The sequence below is a fragment of the Takifugu rubripes genome, chromosome 8, assembly GCF_901000725.2.
Source record: "Takifugu rubripes chromosome 8, fTakRub1.2, whole genome shotgun sequence".
NCBI classification, from domain to species: domain Eukaryota; kingdom Metazoa; phylum Chordata; class Actinopteri; order Tetraodontiformes; family Tetraodontidae; genus Takifugu; species Takifugu rubripes.
The window spans coordinates 19,584,562-19,608,418 of record NC_042292.1 but is presented as its reverse complement, the minus strand read 5'-3'; the positions used below and the strand labels follow the sequence as shown (position 1 = coordinate 19,608,418).

The 23,857-nt window shown below is 54.3% G+C and overlaps 3 protein-coding genes and 1 pseudogene across 4 annotated transcripts; 1 reads left to right on the top strand and 3 right to left on the bottom strand.

Annotated features, from left to right (window-relative positions):
- Positions 1 to 47: 47 nt before the first annotated feature.
- On the bottom strand, positions 48 to 3,997 carry LOC101073343 (serrate RNA effector molecule homolog; annotated as a pseudogene).
- Positions 3,998 to 8,518: 4,521 nt separating this feature from the next.
- LOC101068331 (uncharacterized) lies at positions 8,519 to 14,720 on the bottom strand. Its single transcript, XM_029840790.1, has 7 exons — positions 14,520 to 14,720; positions 14,060 to 14,092; positions 13,799 to 13,929; positions 13,611 to 13,731; positions 10,699 to 10,950; positions 10,508 to 10,630; positions 8,519 to 8,769 (listed from the first exon to the last, which is right to left on the bottom strand). The coding sequence occupies exons 1-7, from the start codon at positions 14,548 to 14,550 to the stop codon at positions 8,741 to 8,743; spliced, it is 720 nt and encodes a 239-aa protein (XP_029696650.1). The 5' UTR covers positions 14,551 to 14,720; the 3' UTR covers positions 8,519 to 8,740.
- Positions 14,721 to 15,494: 774 nt separating this feature from the next.
- fgb (fibrinogen beta chain) lies at positions 15,495 to 18,177 on the bottom strand. The gene is made up of 13 exons (XM_011617902.2): positions 18,030 to 18,177; positions 17,856 to 17,888; positions 17,689 to 17,786; positions 17,504 to 17,606; positions 17,327 to 17,395; positions 17,140 to 17,254; positions 16,957 to 17,063; positions 16,767 to 16,881; positions 16,577 to 16,696; positions 16,379 to 16,501; positions 16,215 to 16,309; positions 15,945 to 16,135; positions 15,495 to 15,831 (listed from the first exon to the last, which is right to left on the bottom strand). Exons 1-13 carry the CDS (start codon positions 18,102 to 18,104, stop codon positions 15,600 to 15,602), a joined length of 1,476 nt encoding a protein of 491 aa, XP_011616204.1. The 5' UTR covers positions 18,105 to 18,177; the 3' UTR covers positions 15,495 to 15,599.
- A 404-nt stretch (positions 18,178 to 18,581) lies between these two features.
- On the top strand, positions 18,582 to 23,207 carry tlr2 (toll-like receptor 2). Of its 2 annotated transcripts, XM_011617904.2 has the most exons (12): positions 18,582 to 19,157; positions 19,418 to 19,687; positions 19,890 to 20,046; positions 20,121 to 20,270; positions 20,379 to 20,585; positions 20,744 to 20,866; positions 21,091 to 21,241; positions 21,321 to 21,485; positions 21,590 to 21,769; positions 21,838 to 21,978; positions 22,046 to 22,551; positions 22,628 to 23,207. In XM_011617904.2, the coding sequence occupies exons 2-12, from the start codon at positions 19,441 to 19,443 to the stop codon at positions 23,031 to 23,033; spliced, it is 2,433 nt and encodes an 810-aa protein (XP_011616206.2). In that variant the 5' UTR covers positions 18,582 to 19,157; positions 19,418 to 19,440; the 3' UTR covers positions 23,034 to 23,207. The 2 variants fall into 2 exon arrangements, with proteins under 2 accessions (XP_011616206.2, XP_003976919.2); XM_003976870.3 differs by lacking the exon at positions 18,582 to 19,157 and having other exon boundaries at positions 19,178 to 19,687.
- The last annotated feature ends 650 nt before the right edge of the window (positions 23,208 to 23,857 follow it).

The window sequence follows — 23,857 nt, the reverse complement described above, 5'->3', positions numbered from 1 at the left end:
CACACACACCACACAAACACACCACACACAAACGCACCACACACACACACACACACCACACACTAAATCAGCATTTGAGCTGCAACATCACTTCTGCCTCACGTCTCCAAGGATGATCAGGTGAGACCAGCTGGTGATGTCCTCACAAGGCTGGGTTTAAAGCGTATAGCTCCATAAACACGTACCTCCTGCTCGGGGAGGCTTCTTGCCCAGCTTTGAAGCATCTTCAATCATTCGAGTCTCCAGAGGGTTCAGCAGAGGCGCCAGACGCTCCTCACACATCTTCTGATGTTCACCCACTGTCCAGAGACAACATGCCGCTTTACACACTGCAGCCGCGTCCACGAGGTGTGTGTGCGTGCGTGCGTGCGTGCGTGTACCCTCGGCTGGCGTGATCTTGGCCACGGGCAGAGTTCCTCTTACGTGCATCAGCCCACAGCGATGAGGCATCCTCGTCTTCTGCAGGATACTCACAGAAGTTGTAGTAGTCCACAGAGTGAACCAGACGCAGGGTAGAGCAGGAGCCGGTCCAGCACCTGAACACCACAGAGCACACACACACACGAGTGTCTGAGTGACCCCACACATGAAGCTGCAGCTCCTCCCACCTTGAGGAGCACATCATCTGTTTCCACGGTAACGTCCTGAGGAGTCTTCATCGCTGTTGCTCCCTGAGGTCCCGGCCAGCTCCTCCTCCTCTGCACTCACCTCCTCTATCAGGTGATCAGTGATGTTCTTCAGGACAGGGTTGGTCTCCCTCTGCAACCACAACGCACACACACACACTCTCAGGACTCTCCTGAACCACGACAGGGTGGGATCGGATCATCTTCATCGGTGATGCTGCTGTGGCAGACCGGTACCTGTCCGGCCCAAAGCTCCGCCCTCTGGTCCAGGCTCTGGATGAGTCGGGCTGACAGCCGGATATCGTTCCTGACCACGGGTTTTGTGGTGGGTGAGGCCGTTGACCGAGCGAAACGCGGCGACACAGGTCGCTGTTGACCACGGGGGACAGTTCGCAGTCCCTGAGCTGAGAGGGCGGCGTTAGCAGGGTTAGCATTAGCATTAGCCAGGAGGGAGGGGCGTGGAAAGGTGTCGGCCAGGTACCCTGATGTTCTGAAGGTTCCAGCCAGGTCTCCTGGATGTTACACGCTGCGGTCGATGTCACCCAGCCACCGCCTGAAGAACCTGAACACAATAAATATTGTCAACAACCCCACGACGCACATCCCATCATGCCCAGTGCAGCCTCAGGCTCACTCTCTCTCAGGCTGAGGGTCTGACAAGCGCCCACCCGCAGGAAGCCCGGGATACCTGTGACCACAACTGCAAACAGGAACACCAGCTCAAGGACTTCCTGGTGGATGGAACGACTGGCTGTGTTTGGTTACAGGTACACAACAGGCCGTGTGTGTGTGTGTGTGGGGGGGGGTAGAGGATCTCAGATGTGTGTTGTGTTGTGGGGGGGGGATAGAGGATCTCAGAGTTGTGGTGTGTGTGTGTGTGGTAAAGGGATCTCAGGTGTGTGTTTGTTGGGACAGGAGGATCGCAGATGTGTGTGTGTGTGTGTGATAGAGGATCTCAGTGTGTGTGTGTGTGTGTGTGATAGAGGATCTCAGGTGTGTGTGTGTGTGTGTGATAGGAGGATCTCAGGTGTGTGTGTGTGTGTGTGATAGAGGATCTCAGGTGTGTGTGTGTGTGTGATAGAGGATCTCAGATGTGTGTGTGTGGGACAGAGGAATCTCAGGTGTGTGTGTGTGGGTGTGTGTGTGTGTGTACCTACAGCAGTGATCTCGTCCTTCGGACAACCTCTGGAGGGAGGCTCCTGGATGAACAGGGACGTGGTGAGGTGGAGGGGGCGGGGCTTCACCGGCGCCAGCTTCTCCCTTTCCTTGCCTCGCTCTTTCCGGTGCTCTGTGCGCACACACACACACACACACACATAAACAGCCTAACCCTCTGACCTGATTGGGGCCAGACTGAAAGCACGAGGCGTACCTTCCTCTCCATCCTCCTCCTCCTCCTCCTTCTCTCCATCAGAGTGGGAGGAGTCCTGAGTCTGAGGCGCTGCCCTCGGTCCGCTGTCCACTGACAGGCTGCGCTTCCTCTTTCTGTCCTGAGAGGAGGGCGGAGTTTAGAACCGACACTGTCCTGCAAGTTCCAGTGGCAGAATCGCACCTCTGACCCACTTTCTTTGTCATCTTCACTTCTTCCTCATCCTCTTCTTCACCTCCGTCCGCTCCATTCTGCCAGGGCAGGAAACACCATGTGACCAATGTGGTCCAATCAAGAGAGCCGGCCCAAATCCACAATTTTTACAAGACGATTCCTCAGTAACAGTACAGACTGTACTACAGTACTGCAGTACAGTTACTGCAGTACTGTAGTACAGTTATTTCAGTATTTCACTACAGTAACTGCAGTACAGTTACTGCAGTAACTGTACTGCAGTAACTGTACTGCAGTACAGTTACTGCAGTACTGTAGTACAGTTATTTCAGTATTTCACTACAGTAACTGGCAGTACAGTTACTGCAGTACTGCAGTACAGTTACTTCGGTACTCCAGTACTTCGTCCAGACCTGTTTCGAGCCCTTCCTGTCCCGCCCCTTCCTGCTGCTGCGCCTCCCTCCCCCTGACTTCCCGGGTCCTCCGTATTGGCCGGAGCGACGCCGTTTCCTCCCATCGTGGCTTCCTGGCTCCCTCCCGTCCTGCCCTGGTCTCCTCCCCTCCACTGACCACAAGTGCAGTCGGTACCTCGAGGACCTGGAGGTCAAAGTCTGTTCCTCCCTCCATCTTGATCACAGCTGTGGGGGAACCAAATTCCAACATGAGAAACCGAAAGAGTCTGGGTTAGGGTTCCCGTCGCGTCTACCTGCGTCCATGAGCTTGATGATGGCGGGGGCGTGGTCCGTGTCCAGCAGCACATCATCCAGCCAGCTGTTGTCCAGCAGGAAGAGAAAGACACGCAGGCGCGCCTTGAGGGCGGCCAGAGACTCCGCCCTCTTCGCTGCCATGTCATCTGGGTGGTACTTGGAGCGGAACCACTCCTGGTCTTTGTGCTGGAGAAAGAAGTCCTGCAGCTGCCTGCCGCCTGAAGTCCAGCTTGTACTGGTTGTAGCGCTTGACCGACTCTGTCTCGTCCACAATTGTCGTCCATGTTCAACAGGAACTCCTGCAACAGACGTGTGTGAGTGCCGAGAAGCACGCTCAGAAGATGCTTCAGGACAGCAACAAAGCTGACAACAGCCTTCTTTTACCTTAAAACTCTTCAGGGTGGGTGGTCCCGGAGGAGGAAGATCTGGATCTACCATCCCCAACCTGACACGCATGTATGCGAAAAATTCCATTTACTGCTCCTGCCCATGGACAGAGAAGCTGCTGGGGGTAACATCTCACCTGCCCTGCAGCGGATGACCTCCAGGGTGGGGGTGCATGGGAGGGAAGTCCGGGTGCCAGCCCTGAGGCCCCATCCCTGGGTAGATGCCACCACCGCCCCCGTACGGCAGCTCGTACCGGTATGGCTCCCCCCGGTGGTCTTCCCTGAAAATAAGAAGCACAAAAAAATTGGACTATTTAAAAATGTATAATTCTGCCTTATGCTGGGTTAAACACTAAAAGGTGAATTTTCTTAACAGAAAGTGAAGTTTGATCTGTGTCCTGTGGCCCAGCACCCACCAGTCTCTCCTCATGCGTTTGTGCTGAGGGCTGATGTGTCTGGATGGAGAGAACCGCTCTCGCCGACCACGGTCATAATCCCCGCCTCCTCTCTCTGCTTCCGGTCCCACTCTCTGTACAGACACACAAATTCTGTTCCATACGCAGACGCCGCGCCACGAGCAGGGTGTGTGTTCAGGTGTGTGTTCAGGTGTGCACACCTGTCTTGCCACTCATCCCTCCTCCTGTCCTCCTCTCTCTTGACCTCTCCATGTCGCTCCGCTCTCTCCTGAATTTATCCCGACGCCCTCCTGTCAAACTCGTCATCGCTGTCTCCCATTGGACTAAAAGCATGCACACACACACCAACACACAAACATCAGTAGGCAGGAGACGGATTTTCCAACACGTCATTGAACGCATCATCAGGTTAACTTGACGTTACACTTTTACATTCATCGCTGACTTAAAGTCCTTTAACTATATATAAAAAAAGATTGATAATGACAAAATAAATCTTAATCCTATAAAAATAAATATCGTCCGTGGCGCCAGGATACTGTCGCCAAGGCAACGTCAGCAAATAAATGTTCACAGCTACAAGCTTGTTCACATCAAGTTGCTTATGTGACAAAAGATAAGCAAGTTAAAATGCTCTGACATAATTATAAACTAGACAAAATAGTTTTAGGTCTGATAAAGGGAAGACAACGCTAGAAGCTGTCCTTACATAGAGGAAGACTTTTCCTTAAAAGCCAGCAAAGATGACTTCGATTCAGCGGCAAATCGTCTGTCAACGCTGCACTTTACCTTAGTTAGTTTAACATGTCTATGAAAAACGACCCAGAACAACAGGCAGCGAGAAGCAAACTTTGAACAAAGCCGTAAGACGACGGCGAGCGTTAGCCTATGCTGGCTAATTAGCCTTACAGCAATTGCACCAACCCGAATCGCCTGAAAATGTTTATCTGACTGGGATTTTTTTACATTTATATTATGTGGTTGTCCTGAGGCTAAATGTGCGGCTTTTGTACCCACAGTGCCGTTGTTTCAGATGCAGAGAAGACCGCTGTTCGGCTAACAACACAACCACCCCGCCGCCAGTCTCAGATCACGATGAAGACGTCATTTCCGGCCCTGCGCACGTTCACCCTATTGAGACGCTGCCACCTGGAGGCCAGGAGGGGAACCGCGAACACAAATCAACACGTTAAAAATACGTTTGAAGACACGGAACTTTTTAGTGTGATGACATGTAACTTCACAGATACTGGATACCAATGTAGTGTGAAAAGTCACTTCTGAAGATATAAATGCTTATATATGGGAAAGATAATGATAAAGACAATTCACTCCAGGAGAAAGAGAAAAAGGAATGTACAAGACAGGACGAAGGGAACAACTGAATCCAAGAAAAGAACAAGATACGATAGACTAAGAACAGGATAAAATAAAAGGGTGAGGAGCATGTCATGAAACATAAATGAGACTCAGAACAGAGTAAATGGGTGCAGTTCTGAGTTTAGAGGTAAACAGAATTTAGTAGTTTTTCAGACTCCAATGGTCTGACAGGCTACGGACCAATTTTCAGCATCTTTAAACCACCGTTTTGAAAAGGTCCCACAGCGGAGACAGCTCTGGTCAGACCCACAAAAGCACCTGCTGGTGGCAAGCAGATGCCCATGGACCACCCAGAGGAAGTCATCTCACCCTACCTAGGACACCTCCACTCATCACACAAACGCCACCTCCAACAAATCTAAAAACAGGGTTAGGGTAAGCCCACCCTGGGTTAGGGTTAGGGTCAGGGTTAGGGTTAGGGTTAGGGTCAGGGTTAGGGTTAGGGTAGGGGTAGGGGTAGGGGTAGGGGTAGGGGTAGGGGTAAGGGTCAGGGTTAGGGTAAGCCCACCCCGGTGCACTGTCAGTTCTCTCCATTATCTCGCGCTTTCTCTTTTCCTTTAGGTTGACTGATTTGTGAATGTCTTTCATTTGGAAGTGCTTTGGGATTTGTTACCTGGGTGAGAAGTGCTCTGTCAAGTAAATGCATTTTCTTTCAGAATGATTATATTCGGGGTAACTTTAGCAGACAGGAAGAACCTTCTGCAGAAACAAGGCTGTGAAACTAGCAACAGGATGCAGAAACGTAACCAACGGACAGGAAGTCAGAGGTGTGAAGGCAAACTTGTTCCACAGAGACCTTCAGAAATGAACTCTGGATTGAAGAAAACACAAAATCAGCATCTCACCTCTGATCTGCTGCCTCAGCTGGAAAACAGCTGAAAACATCAAATGTTGCACTGGAAGAAGCCTAACCCTAACCCAACTGAGATTGTTCTCCCAACCCTGGACATTCAAACAGAACTTTCTTGGATTTACATATTGCACACACACACACACACACACACACACACACATACACAGACACAGACACAGACACACAGACACACACACACCTACCTTTAACTCCCCCCACCCTATTCATGTGGGTTACCCTAACCCAAAATACCCCAACCCTAACCCTGACCCTGACCCTAGCCCTAACCCTACCCCTAAACCCTAACCCTAACTCTACCCCTAAACCCTAAACCCTAACCCTAAACCCTGACCCTGACCCTAGCCCTAACCCTACCCCTAAACCCTAACCCTAACTCTACCCCTAAACCCTAAATCCTAACCCTAACCCTACTCTAACCCTAACCCTGACCCTGACCCTAACCCTAACCCTAACCCTAACTCTAAACCCTGACCCTGACCCTAGCCCCTAACCCTAACCCTAACCCTAACCCTAACCCTAACTCTAACCCTGACCCTGACCCTAGCCCTAACCCTAACCCTAACTCTAACCCTGACCTGACCCCTAGCCCCTAACCCTAACCCTAACCCTAACCCTAACCCTAACTCTAACCCTAACCCTGACCCTGACCCTAACCCTAACCCCTAAACCCTAACCCTAACTCTAACCCTGACCCTGACCCTAAGCCCCTAACCCTAACCCTAACCCTAACCCTAACTCTAACCCTAACCCTGACCCTGACCCTAACCCTAACCCTAACCCTAACTCTAACCCTGACCCTGACCCTAGCCCCTAACCCTAACCCTAACCCTAACCCTACCCTAACCCTAACTCTAACCCTGACCCTGACCCTAGCCCCTAACCCCTAACCCTAACCCTAACCCCAACCCCTACCTTCCCCCAACCCTAACCCCAGCCCTGGCTAATAGCTTTCCCCCCCCCCCCCCCCCCCCGGGGGGGCCCTCACCCTCCGCACTCCCCTGCTTTCCCGATCAGTAGGCCAGTGCAAAAAAAGTTTTATCCCAACCCTGACCCTAACCCTAACCCTAACCCTAACCCTAACTCTAACCCTGACCCTGACCCTAGCCATAAACCCTAACCCCTAAACCCAACCCTAACCCTCTACACAGCCCTCAGTTGTTGCTGTACCTGGGACTCAAACATGATGGGAGGGGCTTATTCACAGCGTCGTAGCGGGGACCTAATTTCTCTGCAGCAGATCCCTGGTCCAGCGGAAGGTTGAGGGTGAGGTGGTCTTCTTTCACCTCAGCATGCTAACAGCGAGTGAAAGCTTGAGAGGGCTTCAAAAATCCTTCTGAGGACTCGCCCAAAGCAGGTGGATCACGAATGCATCTGTCAGCGTCCACCTGTCACAGAACGAGTCAAGTCGTGGAGAGATTTTAGTTAATTTAACCTTAGAAAAATGCAGCCGAATCGAGGGTTGGTGGAGCACACATGAATGATCTTGGGTTAGGGTTAGAGGTGAGGTTGTTCATCATTTGGTGTTCATCACGTGTGGAACTGGGCCTGATATCATCCTTGACTCTGGTTGGAGTTTCGTTGTCGGACCATGGTTGGAGGACCAATGTGTGCAACGCCAGTTCTGAAGCGATGTGAATCGGGAGAGGCCAATAAGATAAACCCATGATGACCGCTCTCACACCACATGGTCAAGGCTCCAGCAGTGGTCGAGGACAGAATCGATGCTACCGATGCTACCGAGAGAGGCCGGAATCGCTTGGATTGAAACTTGTCCTAAATTTACAGAGAACTCACACTGAGTGGTTAATTATTGGGTTGTTTTTAAAGGCTTTTTAAAGGCTCTGGCGCCCACTGGGAGAGCCGAGATGGTAAGAGGGAGGCGATGCTTCCCCGGGTGGGGCAGCGCGATGCTTCCCCGGGTGGGGCAGCGCTTCCCTTCATGGTAAAGTGACCAATAGTAACAGCAGCTTATGGTCCAATCGCTCAGTCGGAAAGTGGAAGGGCCACCCCCATTATAAAGGCTTAGCATTTAAAGAGTATCGAAATAGATCATCTTGACTGCGATAACTTCAGCCACTAGCAAGCTGGGCTGTGGGGATCAGTCAGTCCCAGGAAGCAAAGCTGTTGCTGCTCACTGCAAAATGCAGATTTAAATTCATGGAGTTTCATTTGTAACAAGAACATTTGCATCATTGTTGTAGCAAATTGAGTGCGAGTTGAATTCCATTTCTTGGTTTGATACATAGAGAAGCAATTCATCAGCGTATAGCGTTACTTTGTGTTTCATGTGACCCGTCGTTGAACCAGATCTAGAATGTTTGGATCCAGCAGCGACAGCGAGGGCCAGAACAAACTGCTTAATCAGGGTTTTACGCTGAACGCAACAACTTAACGGCAGCCCAGGGGTTCAGTGGTTAGCACTTGTCTCACTTCAAGGGATGGGTTAGCGTTAGCCGCAGCTTGAGAGCTATGAGACTATAAAAAGTGCTGCATGCACACTGGTTCCCACAAACCACAAACGCTGCCTGTCAACACCTGCAGTGCGAGCATGTGGGCAGCTCAGATTCCAAAATATCTTCACCATCATTCCAAGAAATTCAATATTTTATTTTTTTCCATTTGATCAAAACACAAACAAACAACAACACACTGACAGATCAGGATGATGCTAGTACTAACGGCACAATATTTAAATCACTGTTCCTGAGAGGAAGCCACCGGTCCAATGTGCTGCAGCCCTGACGGAGACTCCGGGGTCGCCATGCTGCTCCCTCCATGATGACGTCACCCAGCCTGGGTTGGGGGGCGTCAGGACGCCGGGACGCCGGGACGCCAGGCTTTAAAAATGTCCAAGAATAGCAGTTAGCTAACAGCCGTTTGAAAGACGCAATAATAATTTTCACAGTTCAACTTTTGTTATAGCTGCACAAATGAGAACAGACTTGAAAATCTTCTCCTGACCTACAAGGTCCTCAGAGGTCCAGCTCAACCTGCTCTGGAGTGCTGGGTTACTGCTGCTTCCAGAACCTTGAACAGCAGAATGGGGGCCGATCCGATTGGTCCTCTCCTCTCCTCTCCCCTCCCCTCCCCTCCTCTCCCCTCCTCCCCTCTCCTCTCCTCTCCCCTCCTCTCCTCTCCTCTCCTCTCCTCTCCTCCTCCTCTCCTCTCCTCTCTCCCTCTCCTCTCCCTCTCCTCCCCTCCTCTCCCCTCCTCTCCCCCTCCTCTCCTCTCCTCTCCTCTCCTCTCCTCTCCTCCCTCTCCTCTCCCCTCGCCTCCCCTCCTCTCCCCTCCTCCCCTCTCCTCTCCTCTCCCCTCCTCCCCTCTCCTTTCCTCTCCTCTCCCCTCCTCTCCCTCTCTCCTCTCTCCTCTCTCCTCTCTTCTCCTCTCCTCTCCTCTCCTCTCCTCTCCTCTCCTCTCCCCTCCTCTCCTCTCTCCTCTCTCCTCTCTTCTCTCCTCTCCTCTCCTCTCCTCTCCCCTCGCCTCCCCTCCTCTCCCCTCCTCTCCTCTCCTCTCCTCTCCCCTCCTCCCCTCTCCTCTCCTCTCCTCTCCCCTCCTCCCCTCTCCTCTCCTCTCCTCTCCCTCTCCCCTCCTCTCCTCTCTCCTCTCTCCTCTCTCCTCTCTTCTCCTCTCCTCTCCTCTCCTCTCCTCCTCCTCCCCTCTCTCCTCCTCCTCCCCTCTCTCCTCTCCCTCCTCCCCCTCTCCTCTCCTCTCCTCTCCCCTCCTCCCCTCTCTCCTCTCTCCTCTCTTCTCTTCTCCTCTCCTCTCCTCTCCCCTCCTCCCCTCCTCCCTCTCCTCTCCTCTCCTCCTCCTCCCCTCCTCCCCTCTCCTCTCCTCTCCTCTCCTCTCCCTCTCTCCTCTCTCCTCTCTCCTCTCCTCTCCTCTCCTCCCCTCTCCCCTCCCCTCCTCTCCCCTCCTCCCCTCTCCTCTCCTCCTCTCCTCTCCCCCCCCTCCCCTCTCCTCTCTTCTCCCCTCCCCCCCTCCCCTCTCCTCTCTTCTCCCCTCCTCCCCTCCTCCCCTCTCCTCTCCTCTCCTCTCCCCTCCTCTCCTCTCTCCTCTCTCCTCTCTCCTCTCTCCTCTCTCCTCTCTTCTCCCCTCCTCCCCTCCTCCCCTCTCCTCTCCTCTCCCTCCTCTCCTCTCTCCTCTCTTCTCCTCTCCTCTCCCCTCTCCTCTCCTCTCCTCTCCTCTCCTCCTCTCCTCTCCTCTCCTCCTCCCTCCCCTCCTCCCCTCTCTCCTCTCCCCTCCTCCCCTCCTCCCCTCTCCTCTCCTCTCCTTTCCCCTCCTCCCCTCTCTCCTCTCTTCTCCTCTCCCCTCCTCTCCCCTCCTCCCCTCTCCTCTCCTCCCCTCTCCTCTCCTCTCCCCTCCTCCCTTCTCCTCTCTCCTCTCTCCTCTCCTCTCCTCTCCTCTCCTCTCCTCTCCTCCTCTCCCCTCCTCCCCTCTCCTCTCCTCTCTCCTCCTCTCCTCTCCTCTCCGCTCCTCTCCTCTCCCCCTCTCCTCTCCTCTCCTCCTCTCCCCCCCTCTCCTCCCCTCCTCTCCTCCCCCCTCCTCCTCTCAGTGTGATACAGGAAGTGACCTCACCTCTGTCTCTGTAGAGGAGCCCCACCATGAGGGTGCACACCAGGAAGGGCATCCCCACCAACAGGTGGTACAGTAGGAGCAGATCAGGCAGTGCAGGTGGATCCCGGCCAGCAGGTGGCAGCCCTGAGACACATTCTGCTCCATGAACATGTTTGATCTTCTTCTAAGGTTTCCATAGTCAACGTGCTCACCTTGGACCGTCAGCCAGCTCTCTGGAGACTTTCCTGAGCCGATGATTTCACAGGCGTAGAATCCTTCATCACACACAGAAACATTGTGGAGAGTCAACACTCTGCCGACGCCACTTCCTGCCATGACGCCGTCTTTGTAGAAGGTGCTGGCGAGGCCGCAGGTCGAGTCTCTGTCGTTGCACTTGCAGGTCAGAATCACGTCTTGTCCTTCGGTGACAGGGTGGACCGGACTGTCCAGGACCACAGAACCAGCTGATGAGTGTCAAAAAGTACAATTTACCATTTCAGTGTTTAAGAGAGTTTAGTGATGATTTACAAGGTAAATAATTCCACGTTTGTGCTGAATGTTGCTGAAGTTTGAATGAACAAAGATGATTTGCCCCTCCTGGGCTTCCACCTTATCGTGGTGGAGGGGTTTGTGTGTCCCAATGATCCTAGGAGCTCGGTTGTTTGGGGCCCACCCATGGGAAACAGGTCCTAGGTGAGGGACCAGACAAAGTGTAGCCCAGGACCCCCTAATGATGAGTAGCAATATTGGTTCCAAGTTTCCCTTGCCCGGATGCGGGTCACCGAGGCCCCCTCCTGGCCTGGGGACGGGGCACGTTGGCGAGCGCCTGGTGTCCGGACCTCTGCCCATGGAGTCCAGCCGGGCACAGCCTGAAGAGGCTACATGGGACCCCCTTCCCGTGGGCTCACCACCTGCAGGAGGGGCCAGGGGGGGGTGGGTGCATTGTGTGCTGGGTAGCGGCCGGAGGCAGGGACCTTGGCGGTCTGATCCCCGGCTGCAGAAACTGGCTCTAGGGACATGGAATGTCACCTCTCTGGTGGGAAAGGAGCCTGAGCTGGTGCGTGATGTTGAGAAGTTCCGACTACATATAGTCGGCCTCACCTCGACGCACAGCAAGGGCTCTGGAACCAGTCTTCTCGAGAGGGGTTGGACTCTCTACCACTCTGGAGAACCTCGGATTCAGGAGGAGCAATGTGGTTTGCGTCCTGGGCGTGGAACAGTGGACCAGCTCTACACCCTCAGCAGGGTCCTCGAGGGTGCATGGGAGTTTGCCCAACCAGTCCACATGTGTTTTGAGGACTTGGAGAAGGCATTCGACCGTGTCCCTCGGGGGGGTCCTGTGGGGGGTCCTCCGAGAGTATGGGGTGCCGGGCCCCCTGATACGGGCCGTCCGCTCCCTGTACGATCGGTGCCAGAGTTTGGTCCGCATTGCTGCAGTAAGTCGAACTCGTTTCCGGTGAGGGTTGGCCTCCGCCAGGGCTGCCCTGTGTCACCGATTCTGTTCATAACTTTTATGGACAGAATTTCTAGGTGCAGTCATGGTGTTGAGGGGGTCCGGTTTGGTGACCTCAGGATCGCGTCTCTGCTATTTGCAGATGATGTGGTCCTGTTGGCGTCATCGGCCCGTGACCTCCAACGATCACTGGATCGGTTCACCGCCGCATGTGAAGCGGCTGGGATGAGAATCAGCACCTCCAAATCCGAGGCCATGGTTCTCAGCCGGAAAAAGGTGGAGTGCCTTCTCTGGGTCAAGGAGGAGATCCTGCCCCAAGTGGAGGAGTTCAAGTACCTCGGGGTCTTGCTGCCCCCACGACCCGACCCCGGATAAGCGATAGAGGATGGATGGATGGTTGATGAAATCGGTGACTAGGGAACGAATGGCTGAACAACGCTCTCACTTCCCTCCAGATATGTGGAGTATGAGAGGTTCTACAGTCACACAGTTCATCTTCTTAACCTCTCATCCCTGGATGAGAGGCCAGTTCATCGCAGAGCACTTTGTGAGCATTTGGGGTCGGTACCTCACTCAAGGGTGGTCTGAAGGTGTTCCACTCATCAGAACACCAACCATGTTGTGTCCGCACTGGGGCTGGAACCAAGAATCCTGCGTTTTTTAGCCCAGTCCCTAACAGACCAGGCCACTCTGGCCCAGACCAGGCCACCCTGGCCCAGACCGGGCCACTGCCGCCCAGACCGGGCCACCGCCACCTAGGCCGGGCCACCTCCCCAACAGACCGGGCCACTGCCGCCCAGACCGGGCCACTGCCGCCCAGACCAGGCCACCTCCCCAACAGACCGGGCCACCGCCGCCTAGGCCGGGCCACTGCCGCCCAGACCGGGCCACCCTGGCCCAGACCGGGCCACTGCCGCCCAGACCGGGCCACCTCCCCAACAGACCGGGCCACTGCTGCCCAGACCGGGCCACTGCCGCCCAGACCGGGCCACCCTGGCCCAGACCGGGCCACTGCCGCCCAGACCGGGCCACCTCCCCAACAGACCGGGCCACTGCTGCCCAGACCGGGCCACTGCCGCCCAGACCGGGCCACCTCCCCAACAGACCGGGCCACCGCCGCCCAGACCGGGCCACTGCCGCCCAGACCAGGCCACCTCCCCAACAGACCGGGCCACCGCCGCCTAGGCCGGGCCACCTCCCCAACAGACCAGGCCACTCTGGCCCAGACCGGGCCACCGCCCGCCCAGACCGGGCCACCGCCACCTAGGCCGGGCCACCTCCCCAACAGACCAGGCCACCCTGGCCCAGACCGGGCCACTGCCGCCCAGACCGGGCCACTGCCGCCCAGACCGGGCCACCGCCGCCCAGACCGGGCCACCGCCACCTAGGCCGGGCCACCTCCCCAACAGACCAGGCCACTCTGGCCCAGACCGGGCCACCGCCGCCCAGACCGGGCCACCGCCACCTAGGCCGGGCCACCTCCCCAACAGACCAGGCCACTCTGGCCCAGACCGGGCCACCGCCGCCCAGACCAGGCCACCTCCCCAACAGACCGGGCCACCGCCGCCTAGGCCGGGCCACCGCTGCAGAGAGCCTTATGTCACCTTGACAGTCATGAGGTGTCTCAGATCCAGTCAAAGCTTTATTCTGATAACTGTAGTTTCCTCGTACCAGTGACGGTGATGTTGACCGTTTGACTGGTTTCTCCCGCCCCACTTTCACACCAGTAGGCTCCGCTGTCAGTGGCAGGGAAGGCCCCGATGATTACGCAAGAGGCTGGACAAGGACGAACCTGAAGAGAGGAATTGTGGGTAATAAACCTCGACAACACGTGGAGACGGTTCTTCGGCAGGACCAACCTCACCATCCTTCGTCCTCTTCATCACCGTCCAGCCAGTCACTTCCTGTTCCTGCTCGTCGGCGCCGCAGCTCACAGAGAATCTGTTGTACTTGAAGAACTGAGACGTCGAAGGTTCGACGACCACGTCAACTATGAAAAAACACATGTGAGGTGTTCTCCAGAAACTGGCGTCTGTTGTTTACAAGTGTCACGTTCAGCCTCTTCTTCTTCTTACACACGAGGAACATCAACATTTAAAACGACTGAAATGTTTCGGTACCTTGAGCAGACATGAACATCAGAGAATTCAGCACTGAAAGAGAAAAGAAACATGCAGATCAATAAAGAGTTCAGTTCCTCGTATGCTGCTGCTCTCTCTGGACATCAGAGCAGCTCTCATTCAGAACCTTCATGACCTCCTTCAGCCATGAACCTTCATCACTGCTGCAGAAGATCAGCTCAGGCAACTGGGCCAGTGTTGCTGGAGTGGCCAGCAACCACCAGCGCTCCACCGGCTCCCAGTTCAGTTCAGGTGCTGGTACTCCTCCATCTTCTGAGCAGTTTTTACACCTTTGAAATGCAGACGGCCGTTTAGGTCGTGACCCCTGCACCTTGAAATTAACCTCTGACCTTTCTTCTGAAACATCAGCAGCTGATTTAAGCGAATCATCCTGTCCTGGTTCCCTGCTGTAAATGAAGACATGAACTCTGAACCCTGACGCAGGCGACAAAAGACTCACGGAGCAGCAGCCAGAGCGGGGGGGCCTCCATGGGGAGCTGCTCCGTGCTGGGGAGCTGCTGCACCTTCTGCTGGAGAGTCCAACAAGCCTGCAGGTCCGGAACACCAGCGAGCTGGCTGGCTGGCTGGCTGGCTGGCTGGCTGGCTGACTGAGTGACTGGCTGGCTGGCTGGCTGGCTGGCTGGCTGGCTGGCTGGCTGGCTGGCTGAGTGACTGGCTGGCTGGCTGGCTGGCTGGCTGAGTGACTGGCTGGCTGGCTGGCTGGCTGACTGAGTGACTGGCTGGCTGACTGGCTGACTGAGTGACTGGCTGGCTGGCTGGCTGGCTGGCTGAGTGACTGGCTGGCTGACTGGCTGGCTGGCTGGCTGGCTGAGTGACTGGCTGGCTGCCTGGCTGACTGAGTGACTGGCTGGCTGACTGGCTGACTGAGTGACTGGCTGGCTGGCTGGCTGGCTGGCTGAGTGACTGGCTGGCTGACTGGCTGGCTGGCTGGCTGGCTGAGTGACTGGCTGGCTGGCTGGCTGGCTGAGTGACTGGCTGGCTGCCTGGCTGGCTGACTGAGTGACTGGCTGACTGGCTGGCTGACTGGCTGACTGAGTGACTGGCTGACTGGCTGGCTGCCTGGCTGGCTGACTGGCTGACTGAGTGACTGGCTGACTGGCTGGCTGACTGGCTGGCTGGCTGGCTGAGTGAGTGAGTGGCTGACTGGCTGAGTGAGTGAGTGGCTGACTGGCTGAGTGAGTGGCTGGCTGGCTGACTGGCTGAGTGGCTGAACCCTATGTGAGTGCGCCACCTGTTGGCCATGAGTGATGGTGAGGATGATGAAGACAAAGCATTTGTTTATTCCAAGTCAGTGCCGGCACACGTGATTATTGGTGTAATCAGATCAAAGGTAATCGGATTACAACGTGTATTTCAGGTCAGTTCAAGTATGAAAATGGTCATTTTAACTTTGAAAAGAAGGAAGATGAGAGAATTGTCTGTCATGCTTTTATTGTGAAGGGAGAGCTCTTATCAGCTGCACTCGAACTTTTATCTTGACAGTTCCTCTTGCGCAATCGCCTTGATTCTCCTTATGGGACTATTTTGATGCAAAGAACGGTCGAATCTTCATGCTGATGGTCTTCAGTGAATACCAGCTCCCCTTCCAGTTCATCCAGACCACGCCATCATCTGTGCCGTGCTTGGCCATGTACCTTGTATAGGCTCCGCCCATGTAGTAGCGGCCGTTGGGGTTCGAAGAGTGGCAGCGGTTGTACCACCACCCTCCGCCATCCTCCCTGGAACACTGTTTGGAAGGATCACCAGGACTCCTGGAGCCAACAGACATGATTCAGACTGGTTCAGAAGCTGAAGGTTAACGTCAGGGTAGATGTTCTGGATCACGACAGTGCGGTTTATCGTACGAGAACACGCGGTCACGCACCAGTTATCGTTGTCTCTGTCGTAGGTGCTGAACCTCATGGCGTTGTGAATGGTCATCGTGCGGTTTACCCCAAACAGCTCTAACGCTCCCTCCATAAAACTGTTGCCAGCGTTGCCCGAGTAACCGTCCACCGACAGAACGTAGTTGCTTGTGTCTGATTGGACGGTGAATTGGCGATACTGGGCGTGGACCTGAATGAGATCCGATGGGACATTTGTGATCGAACGACAGACATGCTTCAGAAAACTGGTAAAACCAAAGTCAGCTGACCTTGGCGCCGGTCCAGTCCTGCATCTCGATGAGGACCTCAGTCGGGCCCATCTTGGTCAGCTGACTGATCCGATCGTTTCCGAGCCAGTATTCCCCTGTCACATGACACAGCGATGAACAAAACCGCGGAACGACTTCTCCGTGGAAACGTGTCTGAATCTCACCAGGAGTCTCGCAGTGACCTTTTCCAGCATCAAAGGCAATGTTACCAAAACCACGGCGATAGTCGTCCCAGCGGCGGCCGAAGTCCACGCTGCCGTCCAGTCGGTTCTGGATGAGCAGCCAACCTGAAAGGAGCAGAAGATTTCAGTGAGAGGACCAGGAACCCCTGAGATTCTGGAAAGCCGAGGCCGCCTCCTGACCTCCCTTCTGGGTGGTCTGGTCGCAGAAGACCCTGTACGGATGAACCGAGCTGTCAGGCTGGACCATGTACATCTGTGAGTCTCTGCCTCCACGACGAAAGATGTCTTCACACTCCTTACCTGGAGGGGGAGCCACATCCATCACATCACCTGCTGACGTCTCCACAGCTCCAGGTGGTGCTTCACTCACCAGACACCACTGGGATGGGACACTTGGTCTTGCAGGGTTCCTTGCAGTCCTCCCTCTGGGCCTGGATGGCTTTCTCCAGCTTCTGGATCTTCTGCCTGACCCTGTCCAGGACCCCCTGAGACCAGGACATGGCACCAGTGATGTTAACGAGCTGGTGTGGAGCGAAGCAGGAATTCTACCAGAATCTTACCTGCAGGATTCGGATGTTGGAGGGGAAGATTGTGTCCACCGTCTCCTTGATGTAGGCGTGTTGCTCCTCCACATTCTCGGTGTACACGCTCACCACGGCGTTGTTGGCTGATGGAGGACAAAAACACTTTATTCCCGATTGGATTCGTTTCTGCTCAGAACTCAACGTGGACTTCTTGCGGACCATCGATGACCCGTTGGCGCTCCCTCAGAGAGACGGAGACGCTGCTGACGTAGTTGTAGATTTGGTTTGAGGAGCGCATGAGCTCATCCACCTGTGGCTTCAGTTCACCCAGCGACTGGAAGCACAAACACAACGGGTCACTTTCCCGTCCCCCTGGAGGCGAAGGCAGCGAGCAGAACTTTTTTACCGTCCTGACGGTGCGCTCTTGTTTCAGCAGGGCGGTTTTCAACTCACAGCCGTTGGGACACAGAACGCCCTGAAAAAGAGGGTTCTGTTGGGATCTGCTGGATTCACAACTGAAGGAGCAGTTCTCAGATGTTCTGGCTTCATGCCACTGGAGGAGAACTCTCCCCGGAACACCTACCAGCTCCTCGGAGGCGTGGGTGCAGCCCCCCGCCTCTGGCTGCTCCTGCTTCTCCTGGACTTGACCTTGAGTGACCCGAGCCGTACCGGGCCGGCCTCCATACCTGGGCCGTGAGAGAAGGGTTATTCATGAGTCTTCATCAGAGAAGAAACTCTGGTTGGTCTGCGTCTCAGGTGTGAACACACCTGTTGCCAGAGGTGACGGTGGGAGGGGCATAGCGGGTTGGGGAGTAGGGTTCTCTGCCTCTTTGAAGTGGGCGATGACCTCGAGCGTCGACAGTGGCCTGATGGGAAAAAAGAACGATAATGAGGACGCAAACAAGGCGAAGGTGGTGAAATAATTCTGTTTTTACCGTCGTGTTCTTCCTCGTTGAGCTTTTGGTGTCCTGCAGGACAAAATGAAAGCTAGCTTAGTCTAGTTAGCATCAGATCACGTTTCTGTTGTGGTGAATTAAAACGCTCAAGTCAAATAATGACAAAGCAGCTGAAAGTTAGCGTGTGGATGCTCCTGGGTTAGCGACACTAACCTCGTAGTCGTCGTACTCCAGGTCGTCGCCCCGGGCGGCGTACGCGCACAGATACAGTATCAGCAGCGTCTTCATGGCGTTTTGTCTCTGAGTCAAACCTGCAGGTATTTATGTCCCCGGAGGCTCCGCCCCTCTGTTGCTCAACCACAGTTTCTCTCCACTGAGTCAGCCTGGAATTCATGAAGGAACAGAAGGTTAGAAGGTCCCGACCGACCGATCGATGACTCCCAGCAGGTCAACGTCCCGTTGGTGGTCGAAAGTCCCAGAAGTTCCATCTGAATCTGGTGTTTGTGTTTCAGCAACATTTGTTGATGACTGAGCGTGATTGGCCAGGATCCAAGATGATCTGCCAGGATCCAAGATGATCTGCCAGGATCCAAGATGATCGGCCAGGATCCAAGATGATCTGTCAGGATCCAAGATGATCGGCCAGGATCCAAGATGATCGGCCAGGATCCAAGATGATCTGTCAGGATCCAAGATGATCTGTCAGGATCCAAGATGGATCAGATGATCGGCCAGGATCCAAGATGATGCAGATCCAAGATGATCTGCCAGGATCCAAGATGATCTGCCAGGATCCAAGATGATCGGCCAGGATCCAAGATGATCGGCCAGGATCCAAGATGATTTGAAGGAAAGATGATAAATAAAATAAATTTAAAAACAACCTTTTTCTGGTTTGCTGTTTGGAGTCGACTGAGGGCAAATAAAGATGAGGGATGTTTGAGTCCAGCAGGACGGACGATGTTACGAAACCTCATAAACAAACTGAATTGGGTCAATGAACCAGAACTGATTCCAGATCAGAGTTCAGTTGGAGGCGGCGACAGATAATTAGAGGAAAGGGATCGATAAAACCAGCTCTGATCCAGGAACAAGCAGTCCAGATGTCAGAAACACAAACAGGAAGTGATGACGAACGCCATCACACACAACACGCACGTTGATGATCGATGAAGTGATGCGGATATTTAAAACAAGAGGGTCGCATGAGGTGAAGAAGCAAAGAGGAAGTGATGTCACCAGACTTCCTCTTTTCTCTGGGCTCAGGTTTTACTTCCTCTCTTTACTTTTTGCCCTTTTCCTCTTCCTTTCTTTAATTATTGCGGCGCAGCTCTGCAGCAGGTGAGCGACTCTGCACTGAATCCTGGTCTTTGACTCCTCAAGGACCAACGTTCCTCAGATCGGCTCAAGGCTGAAGCGTCTGGAGGCTAATGTCCAGCTTGGTTGCACATGCTGTGTACATGTTATTGGCGGAGCTAAAGCTAATGATGCTAGCTTGTGGCTCTGGTGGGATGTTAGCCGGACTGCAGAGCTCCGTTTGGTTCTTGCCTCTTGATCTTGGTTTGCTGCTGAAACATTCTGATGGTGTTTCTGCTGCACAGGTGGAGCCTCTGAAACCAGAACCATGTTTTTCACCCTCCTCTTCACCCTGTCCTTTTGTGAAGGTCAGGGGTCAATCGTGAAGGTCGACAGACCGTCCTGTGATCGCTGTGACCACTCATTCTTCTGTAACTGCTCCTTTGCTGGGTTGACGTGCGTTCCCGTGGTAACGGAGCAGGCCCTGAGCCTCGACCTGTCCTTCAACAACATCACCGTGGTGACAGCCGAGGACCTGCGCGACCACCGACGGCTGGCGGCTCTGAATCTCTGCTGTGAGAGCGATGACTAAGAGTTGGCTAAGTTAGCGAGCCGCGCAGATGTGACGACGCCCTCTTAGAGCCGTGTTTCGGGCCCCGAGTGGCTTGTAAAGAGCCTTGAGAGTTCTGGGTGACGGTTGGAAGGTTTCTCCTTCTGCGTCCAGGTCTTCAGGAGTCACAGCAGAATTCCAGTAATCCCAAATTCCGCTGACTGCAGGTAACAGATTGGCTGTGATCCACCAATCAGCATTCGAGCCGCTGTGGAACCTGGAAGACCTCAACCTGTCCAACAACCAGCTGACCGCTCTCAACCACAGATGGTTCCACAAACTCGAGGCTCTGCGGGTCCTCAACCTTCTCCACAACCCGTACAGGTAAAGACGTCCAGGCGAGTGTGTGAAACGACGCGGCTCAGTTGCTCATGTTGCTCTGCGTCACGCTCCTCCAGCTGCCTCGGTTCTCCCCCAGCGTTCCAAAGACTGCTCAACCTGAGGAGGCTGAGGTTTGGAGGACCAGCTCTGGAGGAACTGAAGAGAGGAGATCTGGCTGGAATCACACATCTGGAGGAGCTAACTGTGCATGCTAACAACTTGAGGAGGTGGGGAATTGTTGAGTGACCTTCAGGAGACGGCAGAGCCATGTCCTCCCAAGGCTCCTTCTCCTTGTCAGAAACCATATTTCCAGGTGTTCCCCTGTGGTGCTGCAGGTACGAGTCTGGTGCTTTAGCCACCATTTGGCCACTAGGCCGAGTGATTCTGAGTCTCCACGGTCCATTTTTAACAAATGACGACGTGGCCTCCACAATGCTTGGGGATGTGTCCTACCCCGAGACGCCCATGATCCTACGAGATCTCAACCTGACCTGGATTCAGTCTGTTCATAACCTCCGAGTGGCGGCCAGGAGGAGAATCAGGTTTGAGTCCAGCACACTTCAGCCCAAACTCACCTCCAGGAGGAGTCTCACCCAAGATCAGCCATCCCATGAACCTCCCAGGACCACAGGAACCTGGGAGGTTCATGGGACTGTCATGGAGAAACAGAACTAACTGCCTTTCTGCTTTCGCTCCGCAGACACTTGAGCTTCCAGAACCTTTCATTGTCCGACATGGCCACAGTGGAGTTCCTGGTTGTGTTTGATGGGGTGCCGCTGACCCACATATCAGTCGAAGGTGTCACCTTGAAGGGTGTGGGCAGGTACGGTCAATGCTAGGGGCATGTAAATGTTAACATGGGGCAGTTCTTCGGGGTATTTTCAGATGATCGGGTCACATGACGACGGTCGCGTTGTTGCAGAGCTCAACCTGTTTCAAGTTCTTCACCTTCAGAATCGTTTCAAACTTCCTCTCAGAAACTGAATCTCTGCTCCGTGTGTTAGCATGTCTGGAGGGCAGCCGTGCGTGACGATCTGATGTGTTCAGGTGGGAGAAAGCTAACAAGACTGAGCATAAAGGCATTGACGAGATCTTTGTGAGGGACGTGGAGGTTTTGGATATCTACAAGTTTGCCTCGTTGATCAGCTGTGGGTTTCTTCTGCAGTACCCCAGGAAAGTGTCCATCATAAATGCTAAGGTAAAAGGGCTAACGACGAGCGTTTAGCATTTAACGTGTATGTTCTGGAGAAGAAAACAATTTAGTTTCATCCCAACAGGTTTTCGTGATGCCCTGTTTCACATCCCACCTCCTGAAGAACCTGCAGTACCTGGACCTGTCCAACAACCTGCTGACGGACATGACTCTGGCAGAGACACTGTGTGATGGAGACAGTCCCCTGAAGGACCTCCGGGTCTTAAACATCAGTGGGAACGCTCTCAAGGTACTTTGGTAGGACGGGACACAACGGTTACTGGTTTTAGGGTCTTGAACGTGAACAGTTCTTCGTAGACAGTTAGGAGAGATCTTTGTCCTCCTGTTGTCCAGTCTTTGTCCACCACAAGTCGGCTGGTAGGCAAGTTACTCAGACTGACCCACCTGGACGTGAGCAGGAATGGGTACAGCTCCATGCCCCTGGGCTGCTCCTGGCCCTCGAGCCTGCGCTACCTCAACATGTCCAGAACCAGAATCGCATCCATCAGCCCCTGTCTGCCTGCAGCCCTGGAGGTATCGGCAGTCCCACCCTCGGTGTCCTGTCCTCCTGGACAGACTCATCAGTTTGACTTTACGTGCAGGTGCTTGACCTGAGCAACAACGACCTCAAAGACTTTGTTCTGGTCCTGCCCACCCTGAGAGAACTCCACCTTTCTGGGAACAAGTTACTGAGGCTGCCCCCTGGGTGGTTCTTCCCAAATCTCAACACTCTGACCATACAGGTAAGACCCTGACCCGACCTTGTGGTTCTTCTTTCAGTCTTCACAGTGACTTCTCCCCCCCCCACAGTCCAACAGCCTGAGCATGTTTGGACCCTCAGAACTCCGGACCTACAGCAGACTCCAGAGTCTCCAGGCGGGCTGGAATAAATTTGTCTGCACCTGTGATTTTGTGGGCCTCTTCCAGTCGGGTGTCAAAGTTGGTTCAGTGCAGCTAACAGACAGAGAGGACGACTACATCTGCGATGCTCCTCTCCGCCTGCAGGGGGCGCTGGTGGCCAGAGTCCGCCTCCCTCTCGTCCATTGCCACCCTGTCCAGGTGGTGTCTGCGAGTTGTGTGGTGGCGCTGTTGGCGACTGCTGCTCTGGGCACCCTGCTGTGGCACGTCCATGCCTTCTGGTACCTCAGGATGATGTGGGCGTGGCTAAAGGCCAAGCACAGCTCCCGGCAGCGGCGAGGACTAGACCAGCGAGGCGGCGCTGGCGTCGAGGACGACTTTGATGCCTTTGTGTCCTACAGCGACAGAGACGCTGGCTGGGTGGAGAACTTTCTGGTGCCTGAACTTGAGCAGCCCAGGTGAAGAAAGAGTCACTGCTCCTCAGACGTTGATGGAGCACAAACGGTCTAACGAAGACTTCTGCTTGTTCTTCAGGGCGGATGACGAAGCGGCGGTCAGAGCCAGACCCATGACCCTCTGCCTGCACAAGCGGGACTTCCTTCCTGGACACTGGATTTTAGACAACATCATGAGTGCCATGGAACGCAGCCGGAGAACCATCTTCGTCCTCTCGGAGAACTTCATCCGGTCAGACTGGTGCCGCTACGAGCTGGACTTCTCACACTTTCGGCTTTTTGATGGTGTTGCTGGAGAACCAGCCATCTTGATCCTCCTGGAACCGCTGAACAAGGACGACATTCCCAGACGCTTCTGCAAACTGCGCAAGCTCCTGAGCTCCACCACCTACCTGGAGTGGCCTCACGGGGAGGAGAAGGTTGGCGAGTTCTGGAAGGCCCTTCGCACGGCTCTGAGAGGAGAAGAAGAAGATGGGAGGAACTGAGGAGGAAGATCCAGATGCTGTCTGTTTAGCTGTCAGGGGGTCAGTGAGGGAGGAGCCCTCTGAAGGGCCAGTTACTGCATCTGGACACACACACACACTTATTTGTGTGGCTGTTGATTATCCAGAAGGTTGTAAACCAGGATGTGCTGCAGTCTAAATAAAGCTTCATTATAATCATTGTTGTCATCGAGCCGTCAACAGGACCGACGGTTGGCAGCAGGTCTGGATGCTCCTGAAGGTCCGACTCCAGCTGCAGCCCACTCCTTGGGAATCTCCTGTCTTCCTGAATGTACTTTATATCCCGATTGTGCTTCTCTTCTCATCTTTGGTGTCCATGAATGCGATCGGGGGTCTTCTGGACCCCTGGTGAGCTCTCTCCTCCGTGATGGAGGAGCCTCCTGAACCTTACTTGATGTGCGAGTCTGAAGCTGCGATGAAACATCCACTCCTGAGAAGTCAAACTCCCAGAGGATGGTTTTATTCAAATGAAGCCCGGCTGGAGTCCTGGGGGAACCTGAGAAGGTTCCTTCCAGTCAGACAATGAGACAGTGAGGATGATCTGTGTTGGTGCCTCAGCAGTCGGAGCTGGGGCGGCTTCGCCTCAACACCTGCCCAGGTCAACACGTGTTCCTGTTAGCTCAAAGTACAGCAGGACCTCTACTTACAAATTTAATTGGTTCCAGAAGTTGCTTTGTAACCTGAAAATTACGTAAATAGAGACGCGTTTTCCATGTAAATGCCCTAATCCGTTCCAAGCCCCCAAATATTCGGACATAATTTCTTTTATAAAATCATAAAAATGCATCAAAACATGTAACAAATCC